Source organism: Protopterus annectens, chromosome 9.part0 (genome assembly GCF_019279795.1).
Source record: "Protopterus annectens isolate FY-2018-M chromosome 9.part0, PAN1.0, whole genome shotgun sequence".
In the NCBI taxonomy this organism is placed as follows: Eukaryota; Metazoa; Chordata; order Ceratodontiformes; family Protopteridae; genus Protopterus; species Protopterus annectens.
In genome coordinates, this window is record NC_056743.1 from 277,090,413 (window position 1) to 277,114,729 (window position 24,317).

At 37.4% G+C, this 24,317-nt stretch overlaps 1 protein-coding gene across 1 annotated transcript in view; it reads right to left on the minus strand.

The window, feature by feature from the left end:
• Window positions 1–209: 209 nt before the first annotated feature.
• The window catches only part of LOC122810516 (receptor-type tyrosine-protein phosphatase eta-like), a 341,309-nt gene continuing 317,201 nt past the window's right edge, over window positions 210–24,317 (minus strand). The window contains exons 4-6 of the mRNA XM_044082098.1: window positions 23,703–23,960; window positions 14,852–15,109; window positions 210–520 (exon numbers count right to left, since the gene is read on the minus strand). Coding sequence (XP_043938033.1) covers window positions 210–520; window positions 14,852–15,109; window positions 23,703–23,960 — 827 coding nt within the window. The remainder of the gene's footprint in view (window positions 521–14,851; window positions 15,110–23,702; window positions 23,961–24,317) is intronic.

Sequence of the window (24,317 nt, forward strand, 5' to 3'; positions counted from 1 at the left end):
CTTTAAAGTGTGACAATAGCGTAAAAGTCAATATTGCTACAATAATTCAAATCAATTTAAACTAAAATGAGAAAAATAATAGAGATTCAGAAGAGCATTTCCAATGTCCATACCACTGTGAACCTACAATGAATGGTTTAAAGCAAAAGTTATTATTTTTGGAACGAGGGAAGAAGGGAGGGAAAATGCAACAAACTAAAAACCAAAGGTCACTTACTGGTTGCCACAGTGATATCTGATGCATCTCCTACTGTCACGTTATCAAGTCCAACTGCTGAGACAGTTACACTGTAGTTTCCTCCCGGCGTCAGTCCTGTCATGTTAGCATATTCTGTTATCACTCTCATACTGGAATATACAGTCCCATTAATGTTAACTACATAAAGACTGTGATTTCCAACTGGAGCTGTCCAGCTGATAAACACAGATGATGTTGTGGTGTTCACGACACTCAATTCAGTCACTTTTTCAGGTCCTGTGCAGTCAGGGAAACAAATATTCTGTTGTAAGTGCTGGCAGTCTATTACAGTCAATCACACCAGAAAGTTATACCTGCACATCTTTTAAAATTTGATGTGCCACAGTTCTAACTATCTTTAACCTATAAGCTTTAAACAGTAAATTTAGCAAAAGTAATCTTTGAAGTGCTTCCGAATATATGTATACCCATATGTATGTCAAAATAGCATTTAAGCAATCATAATCTTGTCTTAAAGAACAACATGAAAGCAAATACAAACCATAGATGGTTTACATGAAAAAAGAAACAAAGTGTAGCATTCCAGAAGATCTTTCTGGACATAATTCCACATTACTGGATTCACCACTTGCTGTAATGTAATTTCATACAACATACTGCATTAGATTTCTTGTCTGCTATGAGTATGGGACTCGATAATCTGAAAGATCTACCCGATTCAGTGCCTTCTCAAAGTGTTCATTACTATTGCTCAGCTCACATAACATGTCCTTTAAGGTAATACTGTCTGTACTGAACCTTTTATTGATACAAATTTTTATAATGGCTAAAGACTGACCATGGATATAGACTATAGTTTGCAGGTAAATCAGCATCATATATATTTGGGACTGTGCCAGATAGTATTAATTTTACTTAAAAGTCATTCATTTCATATTATAATACACTGAAATAGTTTTTGCATTTTAAATACTGATTAAAACAAAGCTCTAGAATGACACAGTCTGAAATACTGTGTTATATTCTTGCAGTTAATTAATATGCCATTCTTAAGAAGATCCATAATGATTCAGGCTATCATGTTCCCTTTACATGAATTTTACTATAAATTGTAACAGAAACTTAAAACTTAGTACCTGACAAATGTAATCAGTAATAATTATCAGGAAAATCATGTGCACACGTGAAACAGAATGAGAAGTCTGTATACCATTACTCAGTCCCACCAACTTCTAAGAAAGAGATTAAAGCATAACATAAACTGTTGCACTGATGAGGAAAAGGCCATAAACCTGTTTACTTATCACCACAGCAATTTCTGATATTTCCCCTAAAATCACAACATTGACAGAAATTTCTGAAACTGTAACTCTGTAGTTTCCTCCAGGAATCAACCAGCTCTAGTAGAAAAGTCTGTTGTTTGGAATATTTGGCAAAGAAATGAGCAGTTTATTCATCTTTATTTTTTACGAGATTTTTATGGAGATATGGCTTTATCAAGTAAAACACATACAAATCAATTTTTATTACACAGTCCATTAACAGATACGATATAACTCTTCATTTCATAACAATGTCTCACAAACTATAAAACAACTGGTCATCCCCTTAACCTTTAGTACAACAATTATGTTACCAATTTGCCTTTCCCACTGTACATTATTTCCTGTTTTCCTTCTCACCAAACGCTCTGCTTCTTTGATGCATAACTTGTTGATGTTCCACTCCAGTGCACAACAAACTTTACCACTCTGAATCCTTTACATACTCCTGCCCTTATTCATAACCCTTCCATTACCTTCAGTTGTACCTAGTCACTTATCATCACACTTCCATTACCTTCAGTTGTACCTAGTCACTTATCAGCACCCTTCCATTACCTTCAGTTGTACCTAGTCACTAGTCATCACACTTCCATTACCTTCAGTTGTACCTATTCACTTATCGTCACCCTTCCGTTACCTTCAGTTGTACCTAGTCACTTATCATCCTTCCATTACCTTCAGTTGTACCTAGTCACTTATCATCCCCCTTCCATTACCTTCAGTTGTACCTAGTCACTTATCATCCCCCTTCCATTACCTTCAGTTGTACCTAGTCACTTGTCATCACACTTCCATTACCTTCAGTTGTACCTAGTCACTTATCATCCCCCTTCCATTACCTTCAGTTGTACCTAGTCACTTATCATCACACTTCCATTACCTTCAGTTGTACCTAGTCACTTATCATCCCCCTTCCATTACCTTCAGTTGTACCTAGTCACTTATCATCCCCCTTCCATTACCTTCAGTTGTACCTAGTCACTTATCATCCCCCTTCCATTACCTTCAGTTGTACCTAGTCACTTGTCATCACACTTCCATTACCTTCAGTTGTACCTATTCACTTATCGTCACCCTTCCGTTACCTTCAGTTGTACCTAGTCACTTATCATCACCCTTCCATTACCTTCAGTTGTACCTAGTCACTTATCATCACCCATCCATTACCTTCAGTTGTACCTAGTCACTTATCACCCTTCCATTACCTTCAGTTGTACCTATTCACTTTTCATCACCCCTCCATTACCTTCAGCTGTACCTATTCACTTTTCATCACCCTTCCATTACCTTCAGTTGTACCTAGTCACTTATCATCACCCTTCCATTACCTTCAGTTGTACCTATTCACTTACTGTCATCCTTCCATTACCTACAAGGGTATCTATTCACTTTTCATCACCCTTCCATTATCTTCAGTTGTACGTATTCACTTTTCATTACTCTTCCATTACCTTCAGTTGTACCTAGTCACTTATCACCCCCCTTCCATTACCTTCAGTTGTACCTTAGTCACTTATCATCACCCTTCCATTACCTTCAGTTGTACCTAGTCACTTATCATCCCCTTTCCATTAACTTCAGTTGTACCTAGTCACTTATCATCCCCCTTCCATTACCTTCAGTTGTACCTAGTCACTTGTCATCACACTTCCATTACCTTCAGTTGTACCTAGTCACTTATCGTCACCCTTCCGTTACCTTCAGTTGTACCTATTCACTTATCGTCACCCTTCCATTACCTTCAGTTGTATCTAGTCACTTATCATCACCCTTCCATTACCTTTGGTTGTACCTAGTCACTCATCACCCTTCCATTACCTTCAGTTGTACTTATTCACTTTTCATCACCCTTCCACTACCTTCAGCTGTACACAGTCACTTATCACCACCCTTCCATTACCTTCAGTTGTACCTAGTTACTTATCACCCCTCCATTACCTAGAGTTGTACCTCTTCACTTATCATCACCTTTCATTACCTTCAGTTGTACCGCTCCACTTATCAGCACCCTTCGATTATCTTCAGTTATACCTGGTCACTTATAATCACATTTCCGTTACCTTCAGTTGTACCCGTTCACTTTTCACCCCCCCCCTTCCATTACCTTCAGTTGTACCTACTCACTTGTCATTACTCTTCCATTACTGTCAGTTGTACCCAATCACTTCTATTTATTTATCATCAACCCCCGTTTCATTATCTTCAGCTGTAGCAAGTCACTTATCATCACCTTTCATTACCTTCAGTTGTACCTCTCCACTTATCAGCACCCTTCGATTATCTTCAGTTGTATCTAGTCACTTAAAATCACATTTCCATTACCTTCAGTTGTACCTCTTCACTTTTGATCACCCTTCCATTACCTTCAGTTGTACCTAGTCACTTATCTTCCCTTTCATTACCTTCAGTTGTACCTAGTCACTTATCATCCCCCTTCCATTACCTTCAGTTGTACCTATTCATTTATCATCACCCTTCCATTACATTCAATGGTACCTAGTCACTTATAATACCCCTTCCATTACCTTCAGTTGTACCTATTCACTTATCATCCCCCTTCCATTACCTTCAGTTGTACCTATTCACTTATCATCCCCCTTCCATTACCTTCAGTTGTACCTAGTCACTTATCACCCCCCTTCCATTACCTTCAGTTGTACCTAGTCACTTATCAGCACCCTTCTATTACCTTCAGTTGTACCTAGTCACTTATAATCACCCTTCCATAACCTTTACTTGTACCTATTCACTTATCATGCACTAACTTTTTGTTCAAGAATAACCTCAGATGAAACACACTGGTATTTCTTTTCCTGAGGCTCACCTACTTCTATGGTGAAACCAAAAAGATACATCTGCAATGATACCAATTCATTTCTTTATATTATTTTCCACGTAATGTCTAAATGGTCTCTTATTATGATGACAACCACCTCTTAAACATATGTATAATGCCTACTTTGTAACACATCTAATATTTATAATTCTATCTTTTCTTGTTTTGAGTGAGTTGTAGTAAAATTGTGTACCACATTCATTTGATGAAATTCTAATGTGGCTGTTGAGCCTTTCAGACACATCATTTAAGACCATATCTAAGACCATATCTTTCCAACTCCTGCTAACTAAATTACTATAATTTATATTTTTTGAATTATTCAAAGTAAGCATAGTACTGCTGTTCTGCACTAATGGTTCATGTATCACTCAGCAGACTTTCTTACCCTATTACAAACCAGATTTCTACAAGAAGCCCCCAGTTCTCTATCTCCTGTCACAGTTCCTTACAATTTTAACCCCCATGTGACTGACTAGACTTGAAAATCCCCAGAAATTTCCCACAGAGAACATCAAGGGCATGGCATCCATGTGTTATGAAGACAGGCCTTTAAAGCATTACCTCACATCACAGTTTCATACAGACTGTTAAAGGGCTGATGTCTACCTTGTATACAAAGCCTCAGTTGGCCCAGTCCTGTGTGATCTCCTATACATTCACAAAACAAATGCCACCATCCATATCCACTCAATAGAATTAACCCACCCCCATAATATGAACAATACCTACTATAGGAGAGATCCCTCTCTATCTCAAGAATTCTGTTTCTCTAGAATAAAATTCTCCTTTATTTTAAGTAAAGAAAACTACCTGTCTTCAAGTCACCCCTAAGTCTGCTCTCCTATTCTTCATATAAAATGAGGAGTACATTGTAAAATGTGGTCTTAATTAAGGGTAAAAACATGGCGTGACTTTAGTGAATAGATTGTAAATGATAAAACTGATCAACAGCCGACTATGACTGTGTGTGAAATAAAGAAATATGTAACTGCAATCAGCATCTGTTTTCTGCCTCTGTAGGTAACTCAGATCCTTGGTGTAACACAAATTATGTTTCAGTTTAAATTAAATTATAATAAATAAAAATAATAATAAATATGTTCTTCCACGGTAGGACAGTTAACTCTTTAGTTCATTGCTTCTAGGTAGAGTTACTTAGGCTTTTGGTATATAAAATAAGCTCTTCCCACTCCTACAATAGGGTCTTTACACTGCTGATAAGAAATTCTAAGACTGAAGTAACTGCATTCAGTATCTTAACTGGAGTGTAGTATTGAATGGAAGCCATGATATGAATATGTTTTTAACGTCTATATGTCATTAATGTGCTTTCTGAAATTGTCAGTGTTGAATGTCTGCTGATATACTGAACAGAATTATTTGTTTTCATTTTTAAGCAACATTGCTGTTTTATTATCCACAAGGAATAGTAAATTAGTTGTTATGCTATTGAAATCTTTATATAAGGCACCATTTTTTCAGAATTTTACTGCATACAGTGGCCAAACAGTATTGTGAATGATGCATTTCTTGGTAACCACTAAATATTTTGGGCTTAACTGATCTTATCACACAAAACAAGCATCAATGTACTATGTGCATGTACTTGGTCAAAAGTGGTGGGGCGGAGTTGAGACTACAAGGCAGAATCAATAGTCAGACTATGATTTGGAAATGCCTACACATCTTGAACTTCTTGATAATTTTAACCTACAGGTAGGTGACTTGCAGATACAAAGACTGAATTAGTCTCCTTCTGATACACAGGGAAGGATTTTTCTGGCATAAAACTGTTCAGATTGCAGAAAAACTGTATGGCAAGAAAAACAAGTTTGTATTCAACTTCCTTTTCGTAGCTGAATGTCTAGTAAGACTATAACAGAATTTGGACAGGGAAAGGAAGAAAACTATATGTCCTATTGATAGTACTTCCACAACTCACTTGTTGTTGCTAATCTTTTTTTCAAATTCTCATATGGAGGTTAAAATGACCCTCAACTACCTCCAGAGTGGGGAAGTCATGCAATGCCTCCCAATATTTGCTCTCAGTGCTAGGCCTGGCTGTGACTTATATATATATCTCCAAGCACCATAAACTTTGGGTTTGCAGTCCTGCTGGAAACCACACTAAGAATTGAATCTTTCTGGCAATCTACTGTTCAAATCCTGGATGCAGTAGTAAGGGTAGTTAAAAAAATGTTTAATACTGAGCTTGATAAGCAATTCACACATCAAACTAGACACATAGCTCAATGAAAATTAGGGGAAAGCACCATTTCAAAATGAAATGAAAAAGAAAATAAGATTTTCATTTTTGTAATAGGATTTTCATTTTCTGTCTACTATTATGTTTTAAAACTATGTAATATGTGCTGTTGTTATATTGTCTAACTTTTAACCATGTTTTATACTACTATGTTTTTAAACTATCTTTTGCTGTTATATTATTTTAATGTTTAACAATGTTGGAGCTTTTCTCCCCAGGACTCTATGGAAAATTGGCTCTTTTGGCCAGTGGACTATCCTGGTAAACAAACTGTCTTCTTCTTCTTTTGGCATTTCCCGGTTAGGGGTCGCCTCAGCAGATCACCTGTCTGCTCACGATTGGCAGTGGAGTTTTATGGTGTTGAGCTGTCAGCTCGGTGCCCAACCTTCCAGCGAAGGCACACACACACGCACTCATGCCTAGGGCCAACTTAGAGTGTCCAGTCCACGTACAGCATGTCTTTGGGATGTGGGAGGCAACCGGAGCACCCAGAGGAAACCCACATGACCACCCACACACATGTACTGTGTCTCCATGTGAAAAAAAGTAATCAGATAATACAGATTTTATAAATAGCCATAAGTAGTTACATGATCAGTTTAAACTGAAACGTTATGTATAGCCAGAAACATCATATGATTAATGTTAAGAATTTATAAGTTTCAGGGCAAATTTTGTGCTGTAACTGTAATTGTTGTAATGGATAAGGTCAATTATCCAGCTGTTATACTTGGATTACTGCACAATGTCAATACTTTTGCTAAAATGTCTGTCTGCGTTGTTAACATTATTATGGCACATGAAAAATATTATTATGATTTACATCTCGACTATATTATTGATGAGTTGTTGAATTTGTTTGATGTATTGTAACCAAAAACTCTGATTTATCATGAGTCCACAGCTGTAATTGTTGGTGTTTAGTAGATTCTTTCAAGTAAAAAACAGTTTCTTGTAACACAGTGTTAGGGGGCAGAAGTTCATGAAGAATCCATTCTAATTGCTTTGAGACTGTAACAGAAGTGGCAATAAAGTAGGGTGGGAGGTTGGCATAATGGTTAAGGTGTTTACCTTACAGACACAAGTTGCAGGGTTTGATTCTCACATGGGGTAATTGGCTAGGCTTAAAATAGCCCACAGGGGCACTTAGCCTAGTACAAATTTACCTGCTATAAAGCCCGCTTTAGCGCGAAGTTGCTCATAGAGCAGCATAGGGCAGTGCCGGTTAATCAAGTTTAAACTATTTCGGGCTCCGTAAAGTCTGCTGTTCAATTTTTCCCTTAGAACTGTTCTACTTGCAATCTAAACAGCCTATACTCTATCTGAAAAGCTCAGCACTTGCTCCTAAAGCATTTTTTATACAGGTAAAGCACTGTTAAACAAAAGAAAGTACTTCATTCACCTAAATTCCCTTGAGTACCCATTTCCCTATAGATCCTTTCTGACTCAGTTACACAGCAATCTTTTTCACTATTTCTAGCATGTCGAAAGGTCAGTTGCTGGCATCCTCTCCTGTTCAGCTGGTGAATTTGGGAATCTTGAGGCAATGTTACAATTGACTCATGTACACAGACAACCCTCTCCTCCTCCCAACAAATACAAATATATGCGAGAGATGCAACTATATAGCCAAACTGGAGGCTGAGCTCTCTCAATTCAGTACTGGCAAGACCAGTCAGGAGGAGAAGGTAACCACGCACACCACAAACCCAGTCTCACATAGAACTATCACAACTGCAAACCAAACACATAAACACACAAAAAAATACTCAGAGGCGCTGATTAAAAATCTACCAAAACAACAGAGGCCTCCAAAGCAGACACCCAAGCAACCACCACCTCAAGACATAGCACACGCAACACACAGTTCACAAAGTCAGTGTGCTAAACAGTCACAGCCCTTAAGGCCAAACAACATGCCAGACACACTTGAAATAGGTGACTCCATAGTCAGACACACTGACGTCCTGCTCACCAGACTGAACAAGGAAAAGGTCACAGTAAGCTGCCTGTCGGGAGCGAGAATCCGCCACATAACACAAGCACTCAGGTCACTCCACAGCAAGTACAAATATGACTCAGTCTGAACGACCTGAGACGTACCTCCCTGGACTACATGAAAAGAGACATAGAGGAGCTCTCTGATTATGTAGCCCAGGCCGGTATGACCCTGACCCTGAGCAGCATCTTACCCTCACCAAGAATGATGCCACAGTACAAAGACAAAATGATCAGTTTTAACAACTGGCTTAATTACTGGTGTCATTCAAAGGGGATCCAATGTCTGTCTGCTTGGGATGACATGCTTGACAAGCCACGCTGCTTCGCAAGGGATGGCTTGCACCTGTCACCCCTGGGCTACCGGATATTGGCCAAGGCTCTTGCCACCCCCATAGTGCCTTTTTTAGGCAAGGCTCAAATGACAAACCTACCTCCCTAGAAAACACAAATGGAAAAAAACTAAGGGTAATGCTGCTCAATGCCAGAAGTCTAAACTTCAAGATGCACGCCCTCGAAGCCCTCCTTAGTATGGAGAACATCGATGTCTGTGCAGTGACTGAAACCTAGTTCAAGGCTCCTGAGAGCACCCCAGCACTATCAGGTTTTACCTCATATCATGCTTTCCGGCCCCAAAACTTGGACCGAACCACAAAAGGAGGGAGAGTATCCATATTCATCAAAGATACCCACACCTCCAGGTTAGTGGCAATGCATGAAGCATCGGAGACCATCCAGGTGCAACTAACCATAGGCAAAACTGCCTTACAGTTTGTAGCATGCTACAGACCACCCTCTCAAACTCAGGAACCCCACACAGCCTTCCTGAAGACACTGGAGAGTATGAATGTCTCTCCAAATACCATCATTTTGGGAGACTTCAACTACCCAAACATAGACTGGGAACATTACTCAAGCCCCAACACCCTAGCCCAAAGGTTCCTAGAATTCATAAACTCAAATGCAATGGAACAACTAGTCACCATTCCCACAAGAGGAGACAATATACTAGACCTGATCATCACAAACATGAGGACAAAATGTTCCACACGGAAGTATATCCCTCTTTGGTAAGATCAGACCATAAATTAATCTCACTGGATATCCACATACCGCCCCACCCCCTGCACAAAGACCACAGTGAAGAACTTCTCAAAAGCCAACTTCACACTTCTTAAGACTGAAGTGGTATCCTTCAAGGCCCCTGGGCCAGTGGAAACCACAACCCACACTGCTGAATCCTTTGCAAATGCCTTCTACGGGCACCTTCAAGAATGCATGGATCATGCAATCCCAAATAAAACCAAGACCCATTCCCCCAAAGGCAGGCGCCCGGTCTGGTGGACCCCAGCCATAAACAAACTTTACAACAGGAGGAGGAAGCTACTACATGATAGAGCAAAATCCCCAAAAGGGAAGGCATCTCTGATCAGTACTAGCAAAAAACTACGATCACTCATAAAATCATCCAAGGCCAACTTTGAGAGAAAAATTGCAAAAGACACAAAAGACAATCACAAGGCCTTCTTTAGCTATGTTAGAAACCTGGGTGGAAACTCCCAGATATGCTCAGAGTTAGTCCAAAATGACACAAAATACACTGAACCCACTGACATTGCCAACATTCTGGCAGACAGGTTCAGTGCAAATTTCTCCCCCCCCCCCCAAAAGGAGAAATAACTATCCCAGCAGAGTGTAGCCTCCCTAACATCTCAGATGCCCAGGTGAGAGCCGCCCTCTCTAAAGCTAAAAACACAGCATCAATGGGACCGGACGGTGTCCCGGGCTTTGTGCTACATGAACTCCAAGAGGAACTAAACCCACACATAAGGCTGCTGTTTAATCTTAGCCTTTCTAGAAGATACGTACCCAAAGAGTGGCGTACGGCAACAGTGGTCCCACTTCACAAAGGCGGTGCTTCTACGGACCCTGGAAATTACCACCCCATAAGCTTGACGAGCCTGGTCTACAAAGCTATGGAGAGGATCATTATGGAACTCATAAAGACATTGGGGACCTACAGACATTGGATCCTACCCAATATGGCTTTGTCAAGGATAGATCCTGCCTTTTCTACTTGGTCGACTTTTTTGAAACAGTCACTAAGGCCATTGATGACGGCAAGGCAGTTCACACAGCCTACCTTGACCTTGCAAAAGCCTTTGACACAATACCCCACTCGAGCATCATAGACAAACTCACCAGCTTAAATGTAAACCCATATGTCACAAGATGGGTTGCAAACTGGCTCAAGGACAGAACCCACAGGGTCAGAGTTGCTGGAGCTATGTCAGACTCTAAGCCAGTCACAAGCGGTGTCCCACAGGGCTCAGTCCTGGGACCCCTCTTGTTCAGCATTTATTTTTCCGAGGTACAGGCAAACATAGGAGGATTGTGGCTGACAAAGTTTGCAGATGACTGCAAACTGGGCACCATAATTGATACTCCAGCGGACACAAACATCCTTCAGAGAGGCCTCATAGAAACAGATAATTGGTGCCAGAGCCATGGCCTTAAGCTGAACGCCAAAAAATGTATAGTCATACCCTTTGGGAAAAAGAAGGTACCCACAAATTACCACATAGGTGGTAATCCATTAAGTACAGAAGAGGTAATCAGGGACCTAAGGACCCAGGTTGACAGTAACCTCTCATTTGACACTCACATTGCCAAAGTGGTTAGGAAGACCTTCTATATTGCCCACCTTATCATGAAGAGTTTCACATCTAGATCAAGAGAGGTCATTGTGCCCCTGTACTCTTCTCTTATCAGGCCAATGACTGAGTACAATGCCCCATTTGGGATATATCTCACCCGACACCTGCAGCAGTTGGAAAGACCCCAAAAGTTCCTCACCAAGAGGATAAAGGGTCTTAAACATATGTCATATGCTGCCCGACTGAAAAAACTCCAGCTCTATTCAGTCACATACCGCCTACTCAGAGGTGACCTGTGCCTGACGTACAAGGCCATGTCCAATCTGGAATTAATGGACATGCTCCACTTCAGAAAATCCAAATCCATCAGAGCCACGAGAGCAAGAGACTTAAACCTCAACACAGAAATAAATAGGACGTGCTGGAGGGACAGATTCATAACCCAGAGGCTCCCTACACTCTGGAATAGAATCCCAGTCCATGTTAGGCAGAGCCCCTCACTGATTCTATTCAAGAGAAATCTTGCCGAGTGGATGGGAGATCGTAGGTTTACCCCGGGTTATCTCTGTGTCACTACTAGACAGAGGCACAGTAAACTAAACCCTAAAAGGGCGTAGTATTCTCATCCTAAGGGGTGGTGAAAGCCACACACACTCTGGCTAGGCTTATAAATGCCCTAGGGCAGATAGCCTAGTACGAACCTATGAACCTATGAACCTATGAATAACTATTTATGACAGAACAGATATAATCTTCTTGATTTTTATGAAAGTCAGAAAGTGAGCCTGAAAGCTGTGCTGAGCTGATGGACTGATGCTCAATCAGGAAGGCAGTTAAAGTTTATGTTAATAAATTCTATCTGAAGCTTTAAGTGATAAGTTTTTTGAGTCACCTGGTGGAATTCAGCAAAGAATATGCAGTGACAAGTACTGTGGCCTTGGTCTGAACAAATTAATTTACAAGTGGATCTGCCTGTGTGCAGAATATCTGAAACAAAGACACATGAGTCTAGGTTCAATAATGCAGAAATTAGCAGAAAAACACTTTCTGTGATACAACATTGGGAAAAAAAAGCAATTTTTCATTGATAGAAATGATTACAGGAAAGAAAAAAATGTCAAACTAATGCACATGCTGATTCAGCCACATAATTCAGTGCCCAAAACATTCTGCCTTCTATTCATACTTGCTAGGAAATTTTACATTGCAAAATAATGTGAAATTTTCTTAAAGAATAACCACAATTGGGCAATATTAAAGGTATCTTAATTATTGTTCATCTATGGAATGTATTTGCTTTTTGCTTTAATACTATTTTTTGCTACAATGACAAAAAAATAGGAAAAAGGAAACAAACATACATTTCAATTTAGATAAACTTTTTAAATGTAATGCCCTGTATAAAGAACAAAATGTTTTTATATATTTATATATCTATTGGCTGGGTTAGGTTCACCAGGTTTAAGGCCAGTTTTCAAAGATGACTCAAGCCAGATTTCTTACTGACTAGCTATAATTTGGCCAAGACACAGACAACATTCCCCTACTCTTTTGACCTCAGTAAATCAAGCTATAATAATCCTAATAAACTGAAATTAAGATGAGAAAAAACAATAAGGCGGTACAAGGGTAACATTTTGAAATGTCAGGACCCACCACAGTGAGTCAGAAAAACGAGTAGACTGAACGGCAGGCAGAACTGACTTATATGTACTAAGTTTGATACGCAGTTTCTCCTAATTTTCCTTTCTCTCCAAAGTATAGTGATCTCGGACTTGGTATATATATGTTTGGGGGCTCTGGGTGGGTTTTCCCCTGCAAAAAGAAGTTTAAAGGAGAAGAGTGATTTCCAAAATTTGCTCTTTTCCTGTATTTTCAGTCTTTTTTTTTCAGTCTATCAGCACATTACATTTCAAAAGGGGGCTGTTGAAGAGCACTTTAAAAGTCCTTATTAACATGAACCTAAAACAAATGGTTTAAATTAAAAGTTATTTTGCTTTAAAGGTGAGAAAAAGGAGGAAAAACAAAACAAACTAAATACCAAATGGGCACTTACTGGTTGCCACAGGAATATCTGATACATCTGCTACTGTCATGTCATCAAGACAAACTGATAAAACTGTTACAATTTAGTTTCCTCCAGGCATCAGGCCTGTCATGTTTGCATATTCTATTTCACAGTTGTACTGGAATATATATATAGTCCCACTAATATTAACTACATAATGACTAACTTTCAACTAGAGCTGTCCTGCAAACGCAGATGACATTACGGTGTTAACAACAGTAACATTTTCAAGTCCTGTGCAGTCAGGGAAACAAATATTCTGTAAGTGATGGCAGTCCATTACTGTCAATTACTTCAGAAAGTCATAGGTGCATATGGTTTAAAATTTCATGTGACACCTTTGTAACTGTCTTTAACCAATAAGTATTAAACAGTAAATATAGCAAAAACAAACTTTAAAATACTTCCAAATATACCTGCAAATCTCAATCTACCATATATGAAAATGGCATTTAAACAATCATATTCAATGGCTTAGTTCCTCTAGGTGTAGGGCCCATTTTCACAGATGACCCCAAATGGATTTCTAACTGACCAGCTATAACTTGACCAAGACATAGATAACATTCCCTTATTCTTTCTGACCTCTGTAAATCAAGCTTAAATATTCACCTGAGTAACCAGTATCAAAAGCAGGTAGGGCACTGGTTTAACATCTTTTCAGAATGATGTACCTCAGGAGCACAGCAGCCACTTTGTATTACGTAACTTTCAAACAATATGAATCCTATGGACCTGGTGAGAGGACCAAACTCACATCATTCATGTATTCCTGGCAGCAAACGTATCTGCACTCACTGCTGATACAGTATAATTAAATCTGATATAATGATTATGTGATCCTTAATCTTGGTTCTCTGAATTGTTTAAAATGGTCTTTCTAAAGACATCATTACTAAAAAGAGACTCTGGGTATCTAAAATTCACTGCTGAATTCAACAGCTGTTCTTTAAAATAAACAAGAACTGTAACATGTTTTTTTCTTAAACGTTTATTAGTAGAATTATATATTATACTGCCGACTGATATATTAAGGATTCAGGGTGAGGTTAGGAATATGAGCAACTAGATGTTGTTAAGGTCAGGACATTACTTAGAGTAAATCTAACACAAATAATGTTGATCACTGTTTTCATATGCTAAGACTGTAATGAATTCTTCTTTAATTCACATTAATATGCAGGCTGGGAATTATGTAATTTGCAATGTCACAGTGCATTTTTTGATGAGCAAACTAATCAGTATCACATTGGATCAAACATGTCTCTCTATTTCAGAATTATTTAACTTTAAAGTGTGACAATAGCGCAAAAGTCAATATTGTTACAATAATTCAAATAATATAAACTAAAACGAGAAAAATAATAGTCAGAACAGCATTTCCAATATCCGTACCACTGTGAACCTACAATGAATGGTTTAAAGCAAAAGTTATTATTTTTGAAACGAGGGAAGAAGGGAGGGAAAATACAATAAACTAAAAACGAAAGGTCACTTACTGGTTGCCACAGTGATATCTGATGCATCTCCTACTGTCACGTTATCAAGTCCAACTGCTGAAACAGTTACACTGTAGTTTCCTCCCGGTGTCAGTCCTGTCATGTTAGCATATTCTGTTGTCACTGTCATACTGGAAAATACAGTCCCACTAATGTTAACTACATAAAGACTGTGATTTCCAACTGGAGCTGTCCAGCTGATAAACACAGACGATGTTGTGGTGTTCACGATAGTCAATTCAGTCACTTTTTCAGGTCCTGTGCAGTAAGGAAAACAAACAGTCTGTTGTAAGTGTTAGCAGTCCATTACAGTCAATCACACCAGAAAGTCATACCTGCACATCTTTTAAAATTTGATGTGCCACAGTTGTAACTATCTTTAACCAATAAGCATTAAACAGTAAATTTAGCAAAAGTAATTTTTGAAGTGCTTCCAAATACACATAGAAATCTCTACCCATATGTATCTCAAAAAAGCATTTAAGCAATCATAATCTTGTCTTAAAGAACAACATGAAAACAAATACAAACCACAGACAGTTTACATGAAAAAAGGCAGAGGAAATGTAGATCATCAGTACTAAATATAACATTTCTGAAAACAAGAAACAAAGTGTAGCTATGTAATACTTTTCAGCATTCCAGAAGATCTTTCTAGACATAATTCCACATTATTGGATTCACCATCTGCTATAATGCAATTTCATACAACATACTGCATTAGATTCCTTGTCTGCTGAGAGTATGGGACTCGATAATCTGAAATATCTACCCAATTCAGTGTCTTCTCAAAGTGTTCATTACTATTTCTCAGCTCACGTAACATGTCCTTTAAGGTAATACTGTCTGTACTGAACCTTTTATTGATACAAATTTTTATAATGGCTAAAGACTGACCATGGATGCACACTATAGTTTGCAAGTAAATCAGCATCATATATATTTGGGACTGAGCCAGACAGTATTACTTTTACCTTAAAAGTCATTCATTTCATATTATAATACACTGAAACAGTTTTTGCATTTTAAATACTGATATAAAACAAAGCTGGAGAATGACATAGTCTTAAAAACTGTGTTGTATTCTTACAGCTAATTAATATGCCACTCTTAAGAATATCCATAATGATTCAGGCTGTCATTCCCTTTAGATGAATTTAATTATAAAATGTAACAGACACTTAAAATTTAGTAACTGGCAAATGTAATCAGTAATAATTATCAGGAAAATCATGTGCACACATGAAACAGATTGAGAAGTCTGTATATCATTACTCAGTCCCACCAACTTCTAAGAAATGGATTAAAGAATAACCTAAACTGTTGCACTGATGGGGAAAAGGCCATAAACCTGTTTACTTATCACCACAGCAATTTCTCACATTTCCCCTGAAATCACAACATTGACGGAAATTTCTGAAACTGTCACTCTGTAGTTTCCTTCAGGAATCAGCCTAGTAAATTCTGTTGTTTGGAATATATGGCAAGGAGATTAGCAGTTTATTCATCTTTATTTTTTACGAGATTTTTATGGAGATATGGCTTTATCAAGTAAAACACATACAAATCAATTTTTATTACACAGTCCATTAACAGATACGATACAACTCTTCATTTCATAACAATGTCTCACAAACTATAAAATAACTGGTCATCCCCTTAACCTTTAGTATTACAATTATGTTACCAATTTGCCTTTCAACAGGTATATCTTTCCCACTGTATATTATTTCCTGTTTTCCTTCTCACCAAACCATCTGCTTCTTTGATGCACAACTTGTTGATGTTCCACTCCAGTGCACAACAAACTTTACCACTCTGAATCCTTTACATACTCCTGCCCTTATTCATAACCCTTCCGTTACCTTCAGTTGTACCTATTCACTTATCATCACCCTTCCATTACCTTCAGTTGTACCTAGTCACTTATCATCACCCTTTCATTACCTTCAGTTGTACCTATTCACTTATCATCCCCTTCCATTACCTTCAGTTGTACCTATTCACTTGTCATCACACTTCCATTACCTTCAGTTGTACCTATTCAATTATCATCACCCTTCCATTACCTTCAGTTGTACCTATTCACTTTTCATCACCCTTCCATTACCTTCAGCTGTGCATAGTCACTTATCTTCCCCTTCTATTACCTTCGTTTGTACCTAGTCACTTGTCATCACACTTCCATTACCTTTGTTTGTACCTAGTCACTTGTCATCACACTTCCATTACCTTCGGTTGTACCTATTCATTTATCATCACCCTTCCATTACCTTCAGTTGTACCTAGTGACTTATCATCACCCTTCCATTACCTTCGGTTGTACCTAGTGACTTATCATCACCCTTCCATTACATTTGGTTGTACCTCTTCAGTTATCAGCAGCCTTCCATTACCTTCAGCTGTACCTCTTCACTTATCAGCACCCTTCTATTACCTTCAGTTGTACCTATTCATTTATCATCACCCTTCTATTACCTTCAGCTGTACCTCTTCACTTATCAGCACCCTTCTATTACCTTCAGTTGTACCTATTCACTTATCAGCACCCTTCTATTACCTTCAGTTGTACCTATTCACTTATCATGCACTAGCTTTTTGTTCAAGAATAACCTCAGATGAAACACACTGGTATTTCTTTTCCTGAGGCTCACCTACTTCTATGATGAAACCAAAAAGATACATCTGCAATCATACCAATTCATTTCTTTATATTATTTTCCACGTAATGTCTAAATGGTCTCTTATTCTGATGACAACCACCTCCTAAACATAAGTATTATGCCTACTTTGTAACATATCTAAAATTTATAATTCTATCTTTTCTTGTTTTGAGTGAGTTGTAGTAAAATTGTGTACCGCATTCATTTGATGAAATTCAAATGTGGCTGTTGAGCCTTTCAGACACATCATTTAAGACCATATCTAAGACCATATCTTTCCAACTCCTGCTAACTAAATTACTATAATTTATATTTTTTGAATTATTCAAAGTAAGCATAGTTCTTTCTGCTGTTCTGCACTAATGGTTCATGTATCACTCCGCAGGCTTTCTTACCCCATTACAAACCAGATTTCTACAAGAAGCCCCCAGTTCTCTACCTCCTGTCACAGTTCCTTACAATTTTAACCCCCATGTGACTGACTAGACTAGAAAATCCCCAGAAATTTCCCACAGAGAACATCAAGGGCATGGCATCCATGTGCTATGAAGACAGGTCTTTAAAGCATTACCTCACATCACAGTTTCATACAGACTATTAAAGGGCAGATGTCTACCTTGTATACAAAGCCTCAGTTGGCCCAGTCCTGTGTGATCTCCTACACATTCACAAAACAAATGCCACCATCCATATCCACTCAATAGAATTAACCCACCCCCATAATATGAACAATACCTACTATAGGAGAGATCCCTTTCTATCTCAAGAATTCTGTTTCCCAAGTACAAACTTCTTTTATTTTAAGTAAAGAAACTTCCTGACTGTCTTCAATTTACCCTAAGTCTGCTCTCCTATTCTTCATATAAAAGGAGGAGTACTTTGTAAAATGTAGTCTTAATTAAGGGTAAAAACGTGGCGTGACTTTAGTGAATAGACTGTAAATGATCAAACTGATCAACAGCCGACTATGACTGTGTGTGAAATAAAGAAATATGTAACTGCAATCAGTATCTGTTTTCTGCCTCTGTAGGTAACTCAGATCCTTGAGTGTAACACAAATTATGTTTCAGTTTAAATGAAATTATAACAAATAAAAATAATAATAAATATGTTCTTCCCCAGTAGGACAGTTAACTCGTTAGTTCATTCCTTCTAGGTAGAGTTACTTATGCTTTTGGTATATAAAATAAGTTCTTCCCACTCCTACAATAGGGTCTTTACACTGCTGATAAGAAACTCTAAGACTGATTTAACTGCATTCAGTATCTTAACTGGAGTGTAGTATTGAATGGAAGCCATGATATGAATATGTTTTTAACGTCTATATGTCATTAATGTGCTTTCTGAAATTGTCAGTGTTGAATGTCTGCTGATATACTGAACAGAATTATTTGTTTTAATTTTTAGGCAACATTGCTGTTTTAGTATCCATAAGGTATAGTAAATTAGTTGTTATGCTATTGAAATCTTTATATAAGGCATCATTTTTTCAGAATTTTACTGCATACAGTGGCCAAACAGTATTGTGAATGATGCATTTCTTGGTAACCACTAAACATTTTGGGCTTAACTGATCTTACCACACAAAACAAGCATCAATGTACTATGTGCATGTTCTTGGTCAAAAGTGGTGGGGCAGAGTTGAGACTACAAGGCAGAATCAATAATGTCAGACTATGATTTGGAAATGCCTACACATCTTGGACTTCTTGATAATTTTGACCTACAGGTAGGTGACTTGCAGCTAAAAGGACTGCATTAGTCTCCTTCTGATACACAGAGAAGGATTTTTCTTGCATAAAACTGTTCCAATTACAGAAAAACTGTATGGCAAGAAAAACAGGTTTGGATTCAACTTCCTTTTCGTAGCTGAATGTCTAGTAAGACGATAACAGAACTTGGACAGGGAAAGGAAGAAAACCATATGTCCTATTGATAGTACTTCCACAACTCACTTGTTGCTAATCTTTTTTTTCAAATTTTCATATGGAGGTTAAAATGACCCTCAACTACCTCCAGAGTGGGGTAGTCATGCAATGCCTCCCAGTATTTGCTCTCAGTGCTGTGACTTATATATATATATATATATATCTCCAAGCACCATAAACTTTGGGTTTACAGTCCTGCTGGAAGCCACACTAAGAATTGAATATTTTTGGCAATCTACTGTTCAAATCCTGGATGCAGTAGTAATGGTGGTTAAAAAAATGTTTAATACTGAGCTTGATAAGCAATGCACACATCAAACTAGACACATAGCTCAATGAAAATTAGGGGAAAGCACCATTTCAAAATTAAATGAAAAAAATAAGATTTTCATGTTTGTAATAAGATTTCCATTTTCTGTGTACTATTATGTATTAAAACTATGTAATATGTGTTGTTGTTATATTGTCTAATTTTTAACCATGTTGGAGCTGTATACTACTATGTTTTTAAACTATCTTTTGCTGTTATATTATTTTAATGTTTAACCATGTTGGAGCTTTTCTCTCCAGGACTCTACTGAAAATTGGATTTTTTGGCCAGTGGACTATCCTGGTAAACAAACGGTCTTCTTCTTCTTGTTCTTTCGGCTTTTCTTGGATAGGGGTCACCACAGCATATCACCTGTCTGCTCATGATTGGCAGTGGAGTTTTATGGTGTCGTGCTGTCAGCTCATTACCCAACCTTCCACAGGAGGCACACACACACGCACTCATGCCTAGGGCCAATTTAGAGTGTCCAGTCCACCTACAGCATGTTTTTGGGATGTGGGAGGAAACCGGAGCTCCAAGATGAAACCCACGTGGCTGCCCCCACCCATACACAAGTACTGTGTCTCCATGTGAAAAAAAGTATTCAGATAATACAGATTTTATAAATAGCCATAAGTAGTTACATGATCAGTTTAAACTGAAACATTATGTATAGCCAGAAACATCATATGACTAATGTTAAGAATTTATATGTTTCAGGGCAAATTTTGTGCTGTAACTGTAATTGTTGTAATGGATAAGGTCAATTATCCAGCTGTTATATTTGGATTACTGCACTATGTAAATACTTTTGCTAAAATGTCTGTCTGCATTGTTAACATTATTATGGCACATGAAAAATATTATTATGATTTACATCTAGACTATATTATTGATGAGTTGTTGAATTTATTTGATGTATTGTAACCAAAGACTCTGATTTATCATGAGTCCACAGCTGTAATTGTTGGTGTTTAGTAGATTCTTTCAAGTAAAAAACAGTTTCTTGTAACACAGTGTTAGGGGGCAAAAGTTCATGAAGAATCCATACTAATTGCTTTGGAGACTGTAACAGAAGTGGCAATAAAGTAGGAATAACCATTTATGACAGAACAGATATAATCTTCTTGATTTTTATGAAAGTCAGAAATTGAGCCTGAAAGCTGTCCTGAGCTGATGGACTGATGCTCAGTCAGGAAGGCAGTTAAAGTTTATGTTAATAAATTCTATCTGAAGCTTTAAGTGATGAGTTTTTTTGAGTCACCTGGTGGAATTCAGCAAAGAATATGCAGTGACAAGTACTGTGGCCTTGGTCTGAACAAATTAATTTACAAGTGGATCTGCCTGTGTGCAGAATATCTGAAACAAAGACACATGAGTCTATTTTCAATAATGCAGAAATTAGCAGAAAAACACTTTCTGTGATATAACATTGGGGAAAAAAGCAATTTTTCATTGATAGAATTGATTACAGGAAAGAAAAGGAAAGAAAAAAATGTCAAACTAATGCACATGCTGATTCAGCCACATAATTCAGTGCCCAAAACATTTTGCCTTCTATTCATACTTGCTAAGAAATTTTACATTGCAAAATAATGTGAAATTTTCTTAAAGAATATCCACAATTGGGCAATATTAAAGGTATCTTAATTATTGCTCATCTATGGAATGTATTTGCTTTTTGCTTTAATACTATTTTTTGCTACAATGACAAAAAAATTAGGAAAAAGGAAAAAGACATACATTTCAATTTAGATAAACTTTTTAAATGTAATGCCCTGTATAAAGAACAAAATGTTTTTATATATTTATATATCTATTGGCTGGGTTAGGTTCACCAAGTTTAAGGCCAGTTTTCAAAGATGACTCAAGCCAGATTTCTTACTGACTAGCTATAATTTGGCCAAGAAACAGACAACATTCCCCTACTCTTTTGACCTCAGTAAATCAAGGTATAATAATCCTAATAAACTGAAATTAAGATGAGAAAAAACAATAAGGCATTACAAGGGTAACATTTTGAAATGTCAGGACCCACCACAGTGAGTCACAAAAACGAGTAGACTGAACGGCAGGCAGAACTGACTTATATATACTAAGTTTGATACGCAGTTTCTCCTAATTTTCCTTTCTCTCCAAAGTATAGTGATCTCGGACTTGGTATATATACATTTGGGGGCTCTGGGTGGGTTTTCCCCTGCAAAAAGAAGTTTAAAGGAGAAGAGTGATTTCCAAAATTTGCTCTTTTCCTGTATTTTCAGTCTTTTTTTTTCAGTCTATCAGCACATTACATTTCAAAAGGGGGCTGTTGAAGAGCATTTCAAAAGTCCTTATTAACATGAACCTAGAACAAATGGTTTAAATTAAAAGTTATTTTGCTTTAAAGGTGAGAAAAAGGAGGGAAAACAAAACAAACTAAATACCAAATGGGCACTTATTGGTTGCCACAGGAATATCTGATACATCTGCTACTGTCATGTTATCAAGACAAACTGATAAAACTGTTACAATTTAGTTTCCTCCAGGCATCAGGCCTGTCATGTTTGCATATTCTATTTCACAGTTGTACTGGAATATATATAGTCCCACTAATATTAACTACATAATGACTAACTTCCAACTAGAGCTGTCCAGCAAACACAGATGACATTACGGTGTTCACAACAGTAACATTTTCAAGTCCTGTGCAGTCAGGGAAACAAATATTCTGTAAGTGATGGCAGTCCATTACTGTCAATTACTTCAGAAAGTCATAGGTGCATATGGTTTAAAATTTCATGTGACACCTTTGTAACTGTCTTTAACCAATAAGTATTAAACTGTAAATATAGCAAAAACAAACTTTAAAATACTTCCAAATATACCTGTAAATCTCAATCTACCATATATGAAAATGGCATTTAAACAATCATATTCAACGGCTTAGTTCCTCTAGGTGTAGGGCCCATTTTCACAGATGACCCCAAATAGATTTCTAACTGACCAGCTATAACTTGACCAAGACAAAGATAACATTCCCTTATTCTTTCTGACCTCTGTAAATCAAGCTTAAATATTCACCTGAGTAACCAGTAACAAAAGCAGGTAGGGCTTTGGTTTAACATCTTTTCAGAATGATGTACCTCAGGAGCACAGCAGCCTCTTTGTATTACGTAACTTTCAGTCAAACAATATGAATCGATGCACCTGGTGAGAGGATCAAACTCACATCCTTCATGTATTCCTGGCAGCAAAAGTATCTGCACTCACTGCTGATACAGTATAATTAAATGTGATATAATGATTATGTGACCCTTAATCTTGGTTCTCTAAATTGTTTAAAATGGCCTTTCTAAAGACATCATTACTAGAAAGAGACTCTGAGTTTCTAAAATTCACTGCTGATTTCCACAGCTGTTCTTTAAAATCAACAAGAACTGCAACATGTTTTTTTCTTAAAGGTTTATTAGTAGAATTATATTTTATACTGCTGACTGATATAATAAGGATTCAAGGTGAGGTTAGGAATATGAGCAACTAGATGTTGTTAAGGTCAAGACATTACTTAGAGTAAATCTAACACAAATAATGTTGATCACTGTTTTCATATGCTAAGACTGTAATGAATTCTTCTTTAATTCACATTAATATGCAGGCTGGGAATTATGTAATTTGCAATGTCACAGTGTATTTTTTGATGAGCAAACTAATCAGTATCACATTGGATCAAACATGTCTCTCTATTTCAGAATTATTTAACTTTAAAGTGTGACAATAGCACAAAAGTCAATATTGTTGCAATAATTCAAATAATATAAACTAAAACGAGAAAAATAATAGTCAGAACAGCATTTCCAATGTCCGTACCACTGTGAACCTACAATGAATGGTTTAAAGCAAAAGTTATTATTTTTGGAACGAGGGAAGAAGGGAGGGAAAATGCAATAAACTAAAAACCAAAGGTCACTTACTGGTTGCCACAGTGATATCTGATGCATCTCCTACTGTCTCGTTATCAAGTCCAACTGCTGAAACAGTTACACTGTAGTTTCCTCCCGGTGTCAGTCCTGTCATGTTAGCATATTCGGTTGTCACTGTTATACCGGAATATGCACTCCCACTAATGTTAACATTATAAAGACTGTGATATCCAACAGGAGCTGTCCAGCTGATAAACAGAGATGATGTTGTGGTATTCACGACAGTCAATTTAGTTACGTTTTTAGGTCCTGTTCAAGGAAACAAATAGTTTGTTGTAAATGATGGCAATCCATTACAGTCAATCACACCAGAAAGTCATATCTGCACAAATTTTAAAATTTGATCTGCCACAGTTGTAACTATCTTTAACCAATAAGTAGTAAAGAGTAAATATAGCAAAAGTAATCTCTGAAGTGCTTCTAAATGTACTTAGAAATATCTACCCATATGTATGTCAAAATAGCATTTAAACAATCATTATCTGGTCCTCAAGAACAACATGAAAGCAAATACAACACACAGACGGTTTACATGAAAAAAGGCCAAGGAAATGTAGCACATCAGTGCTAAATATCACATTTCTGAAAACAAGAAACAAAGTTTAG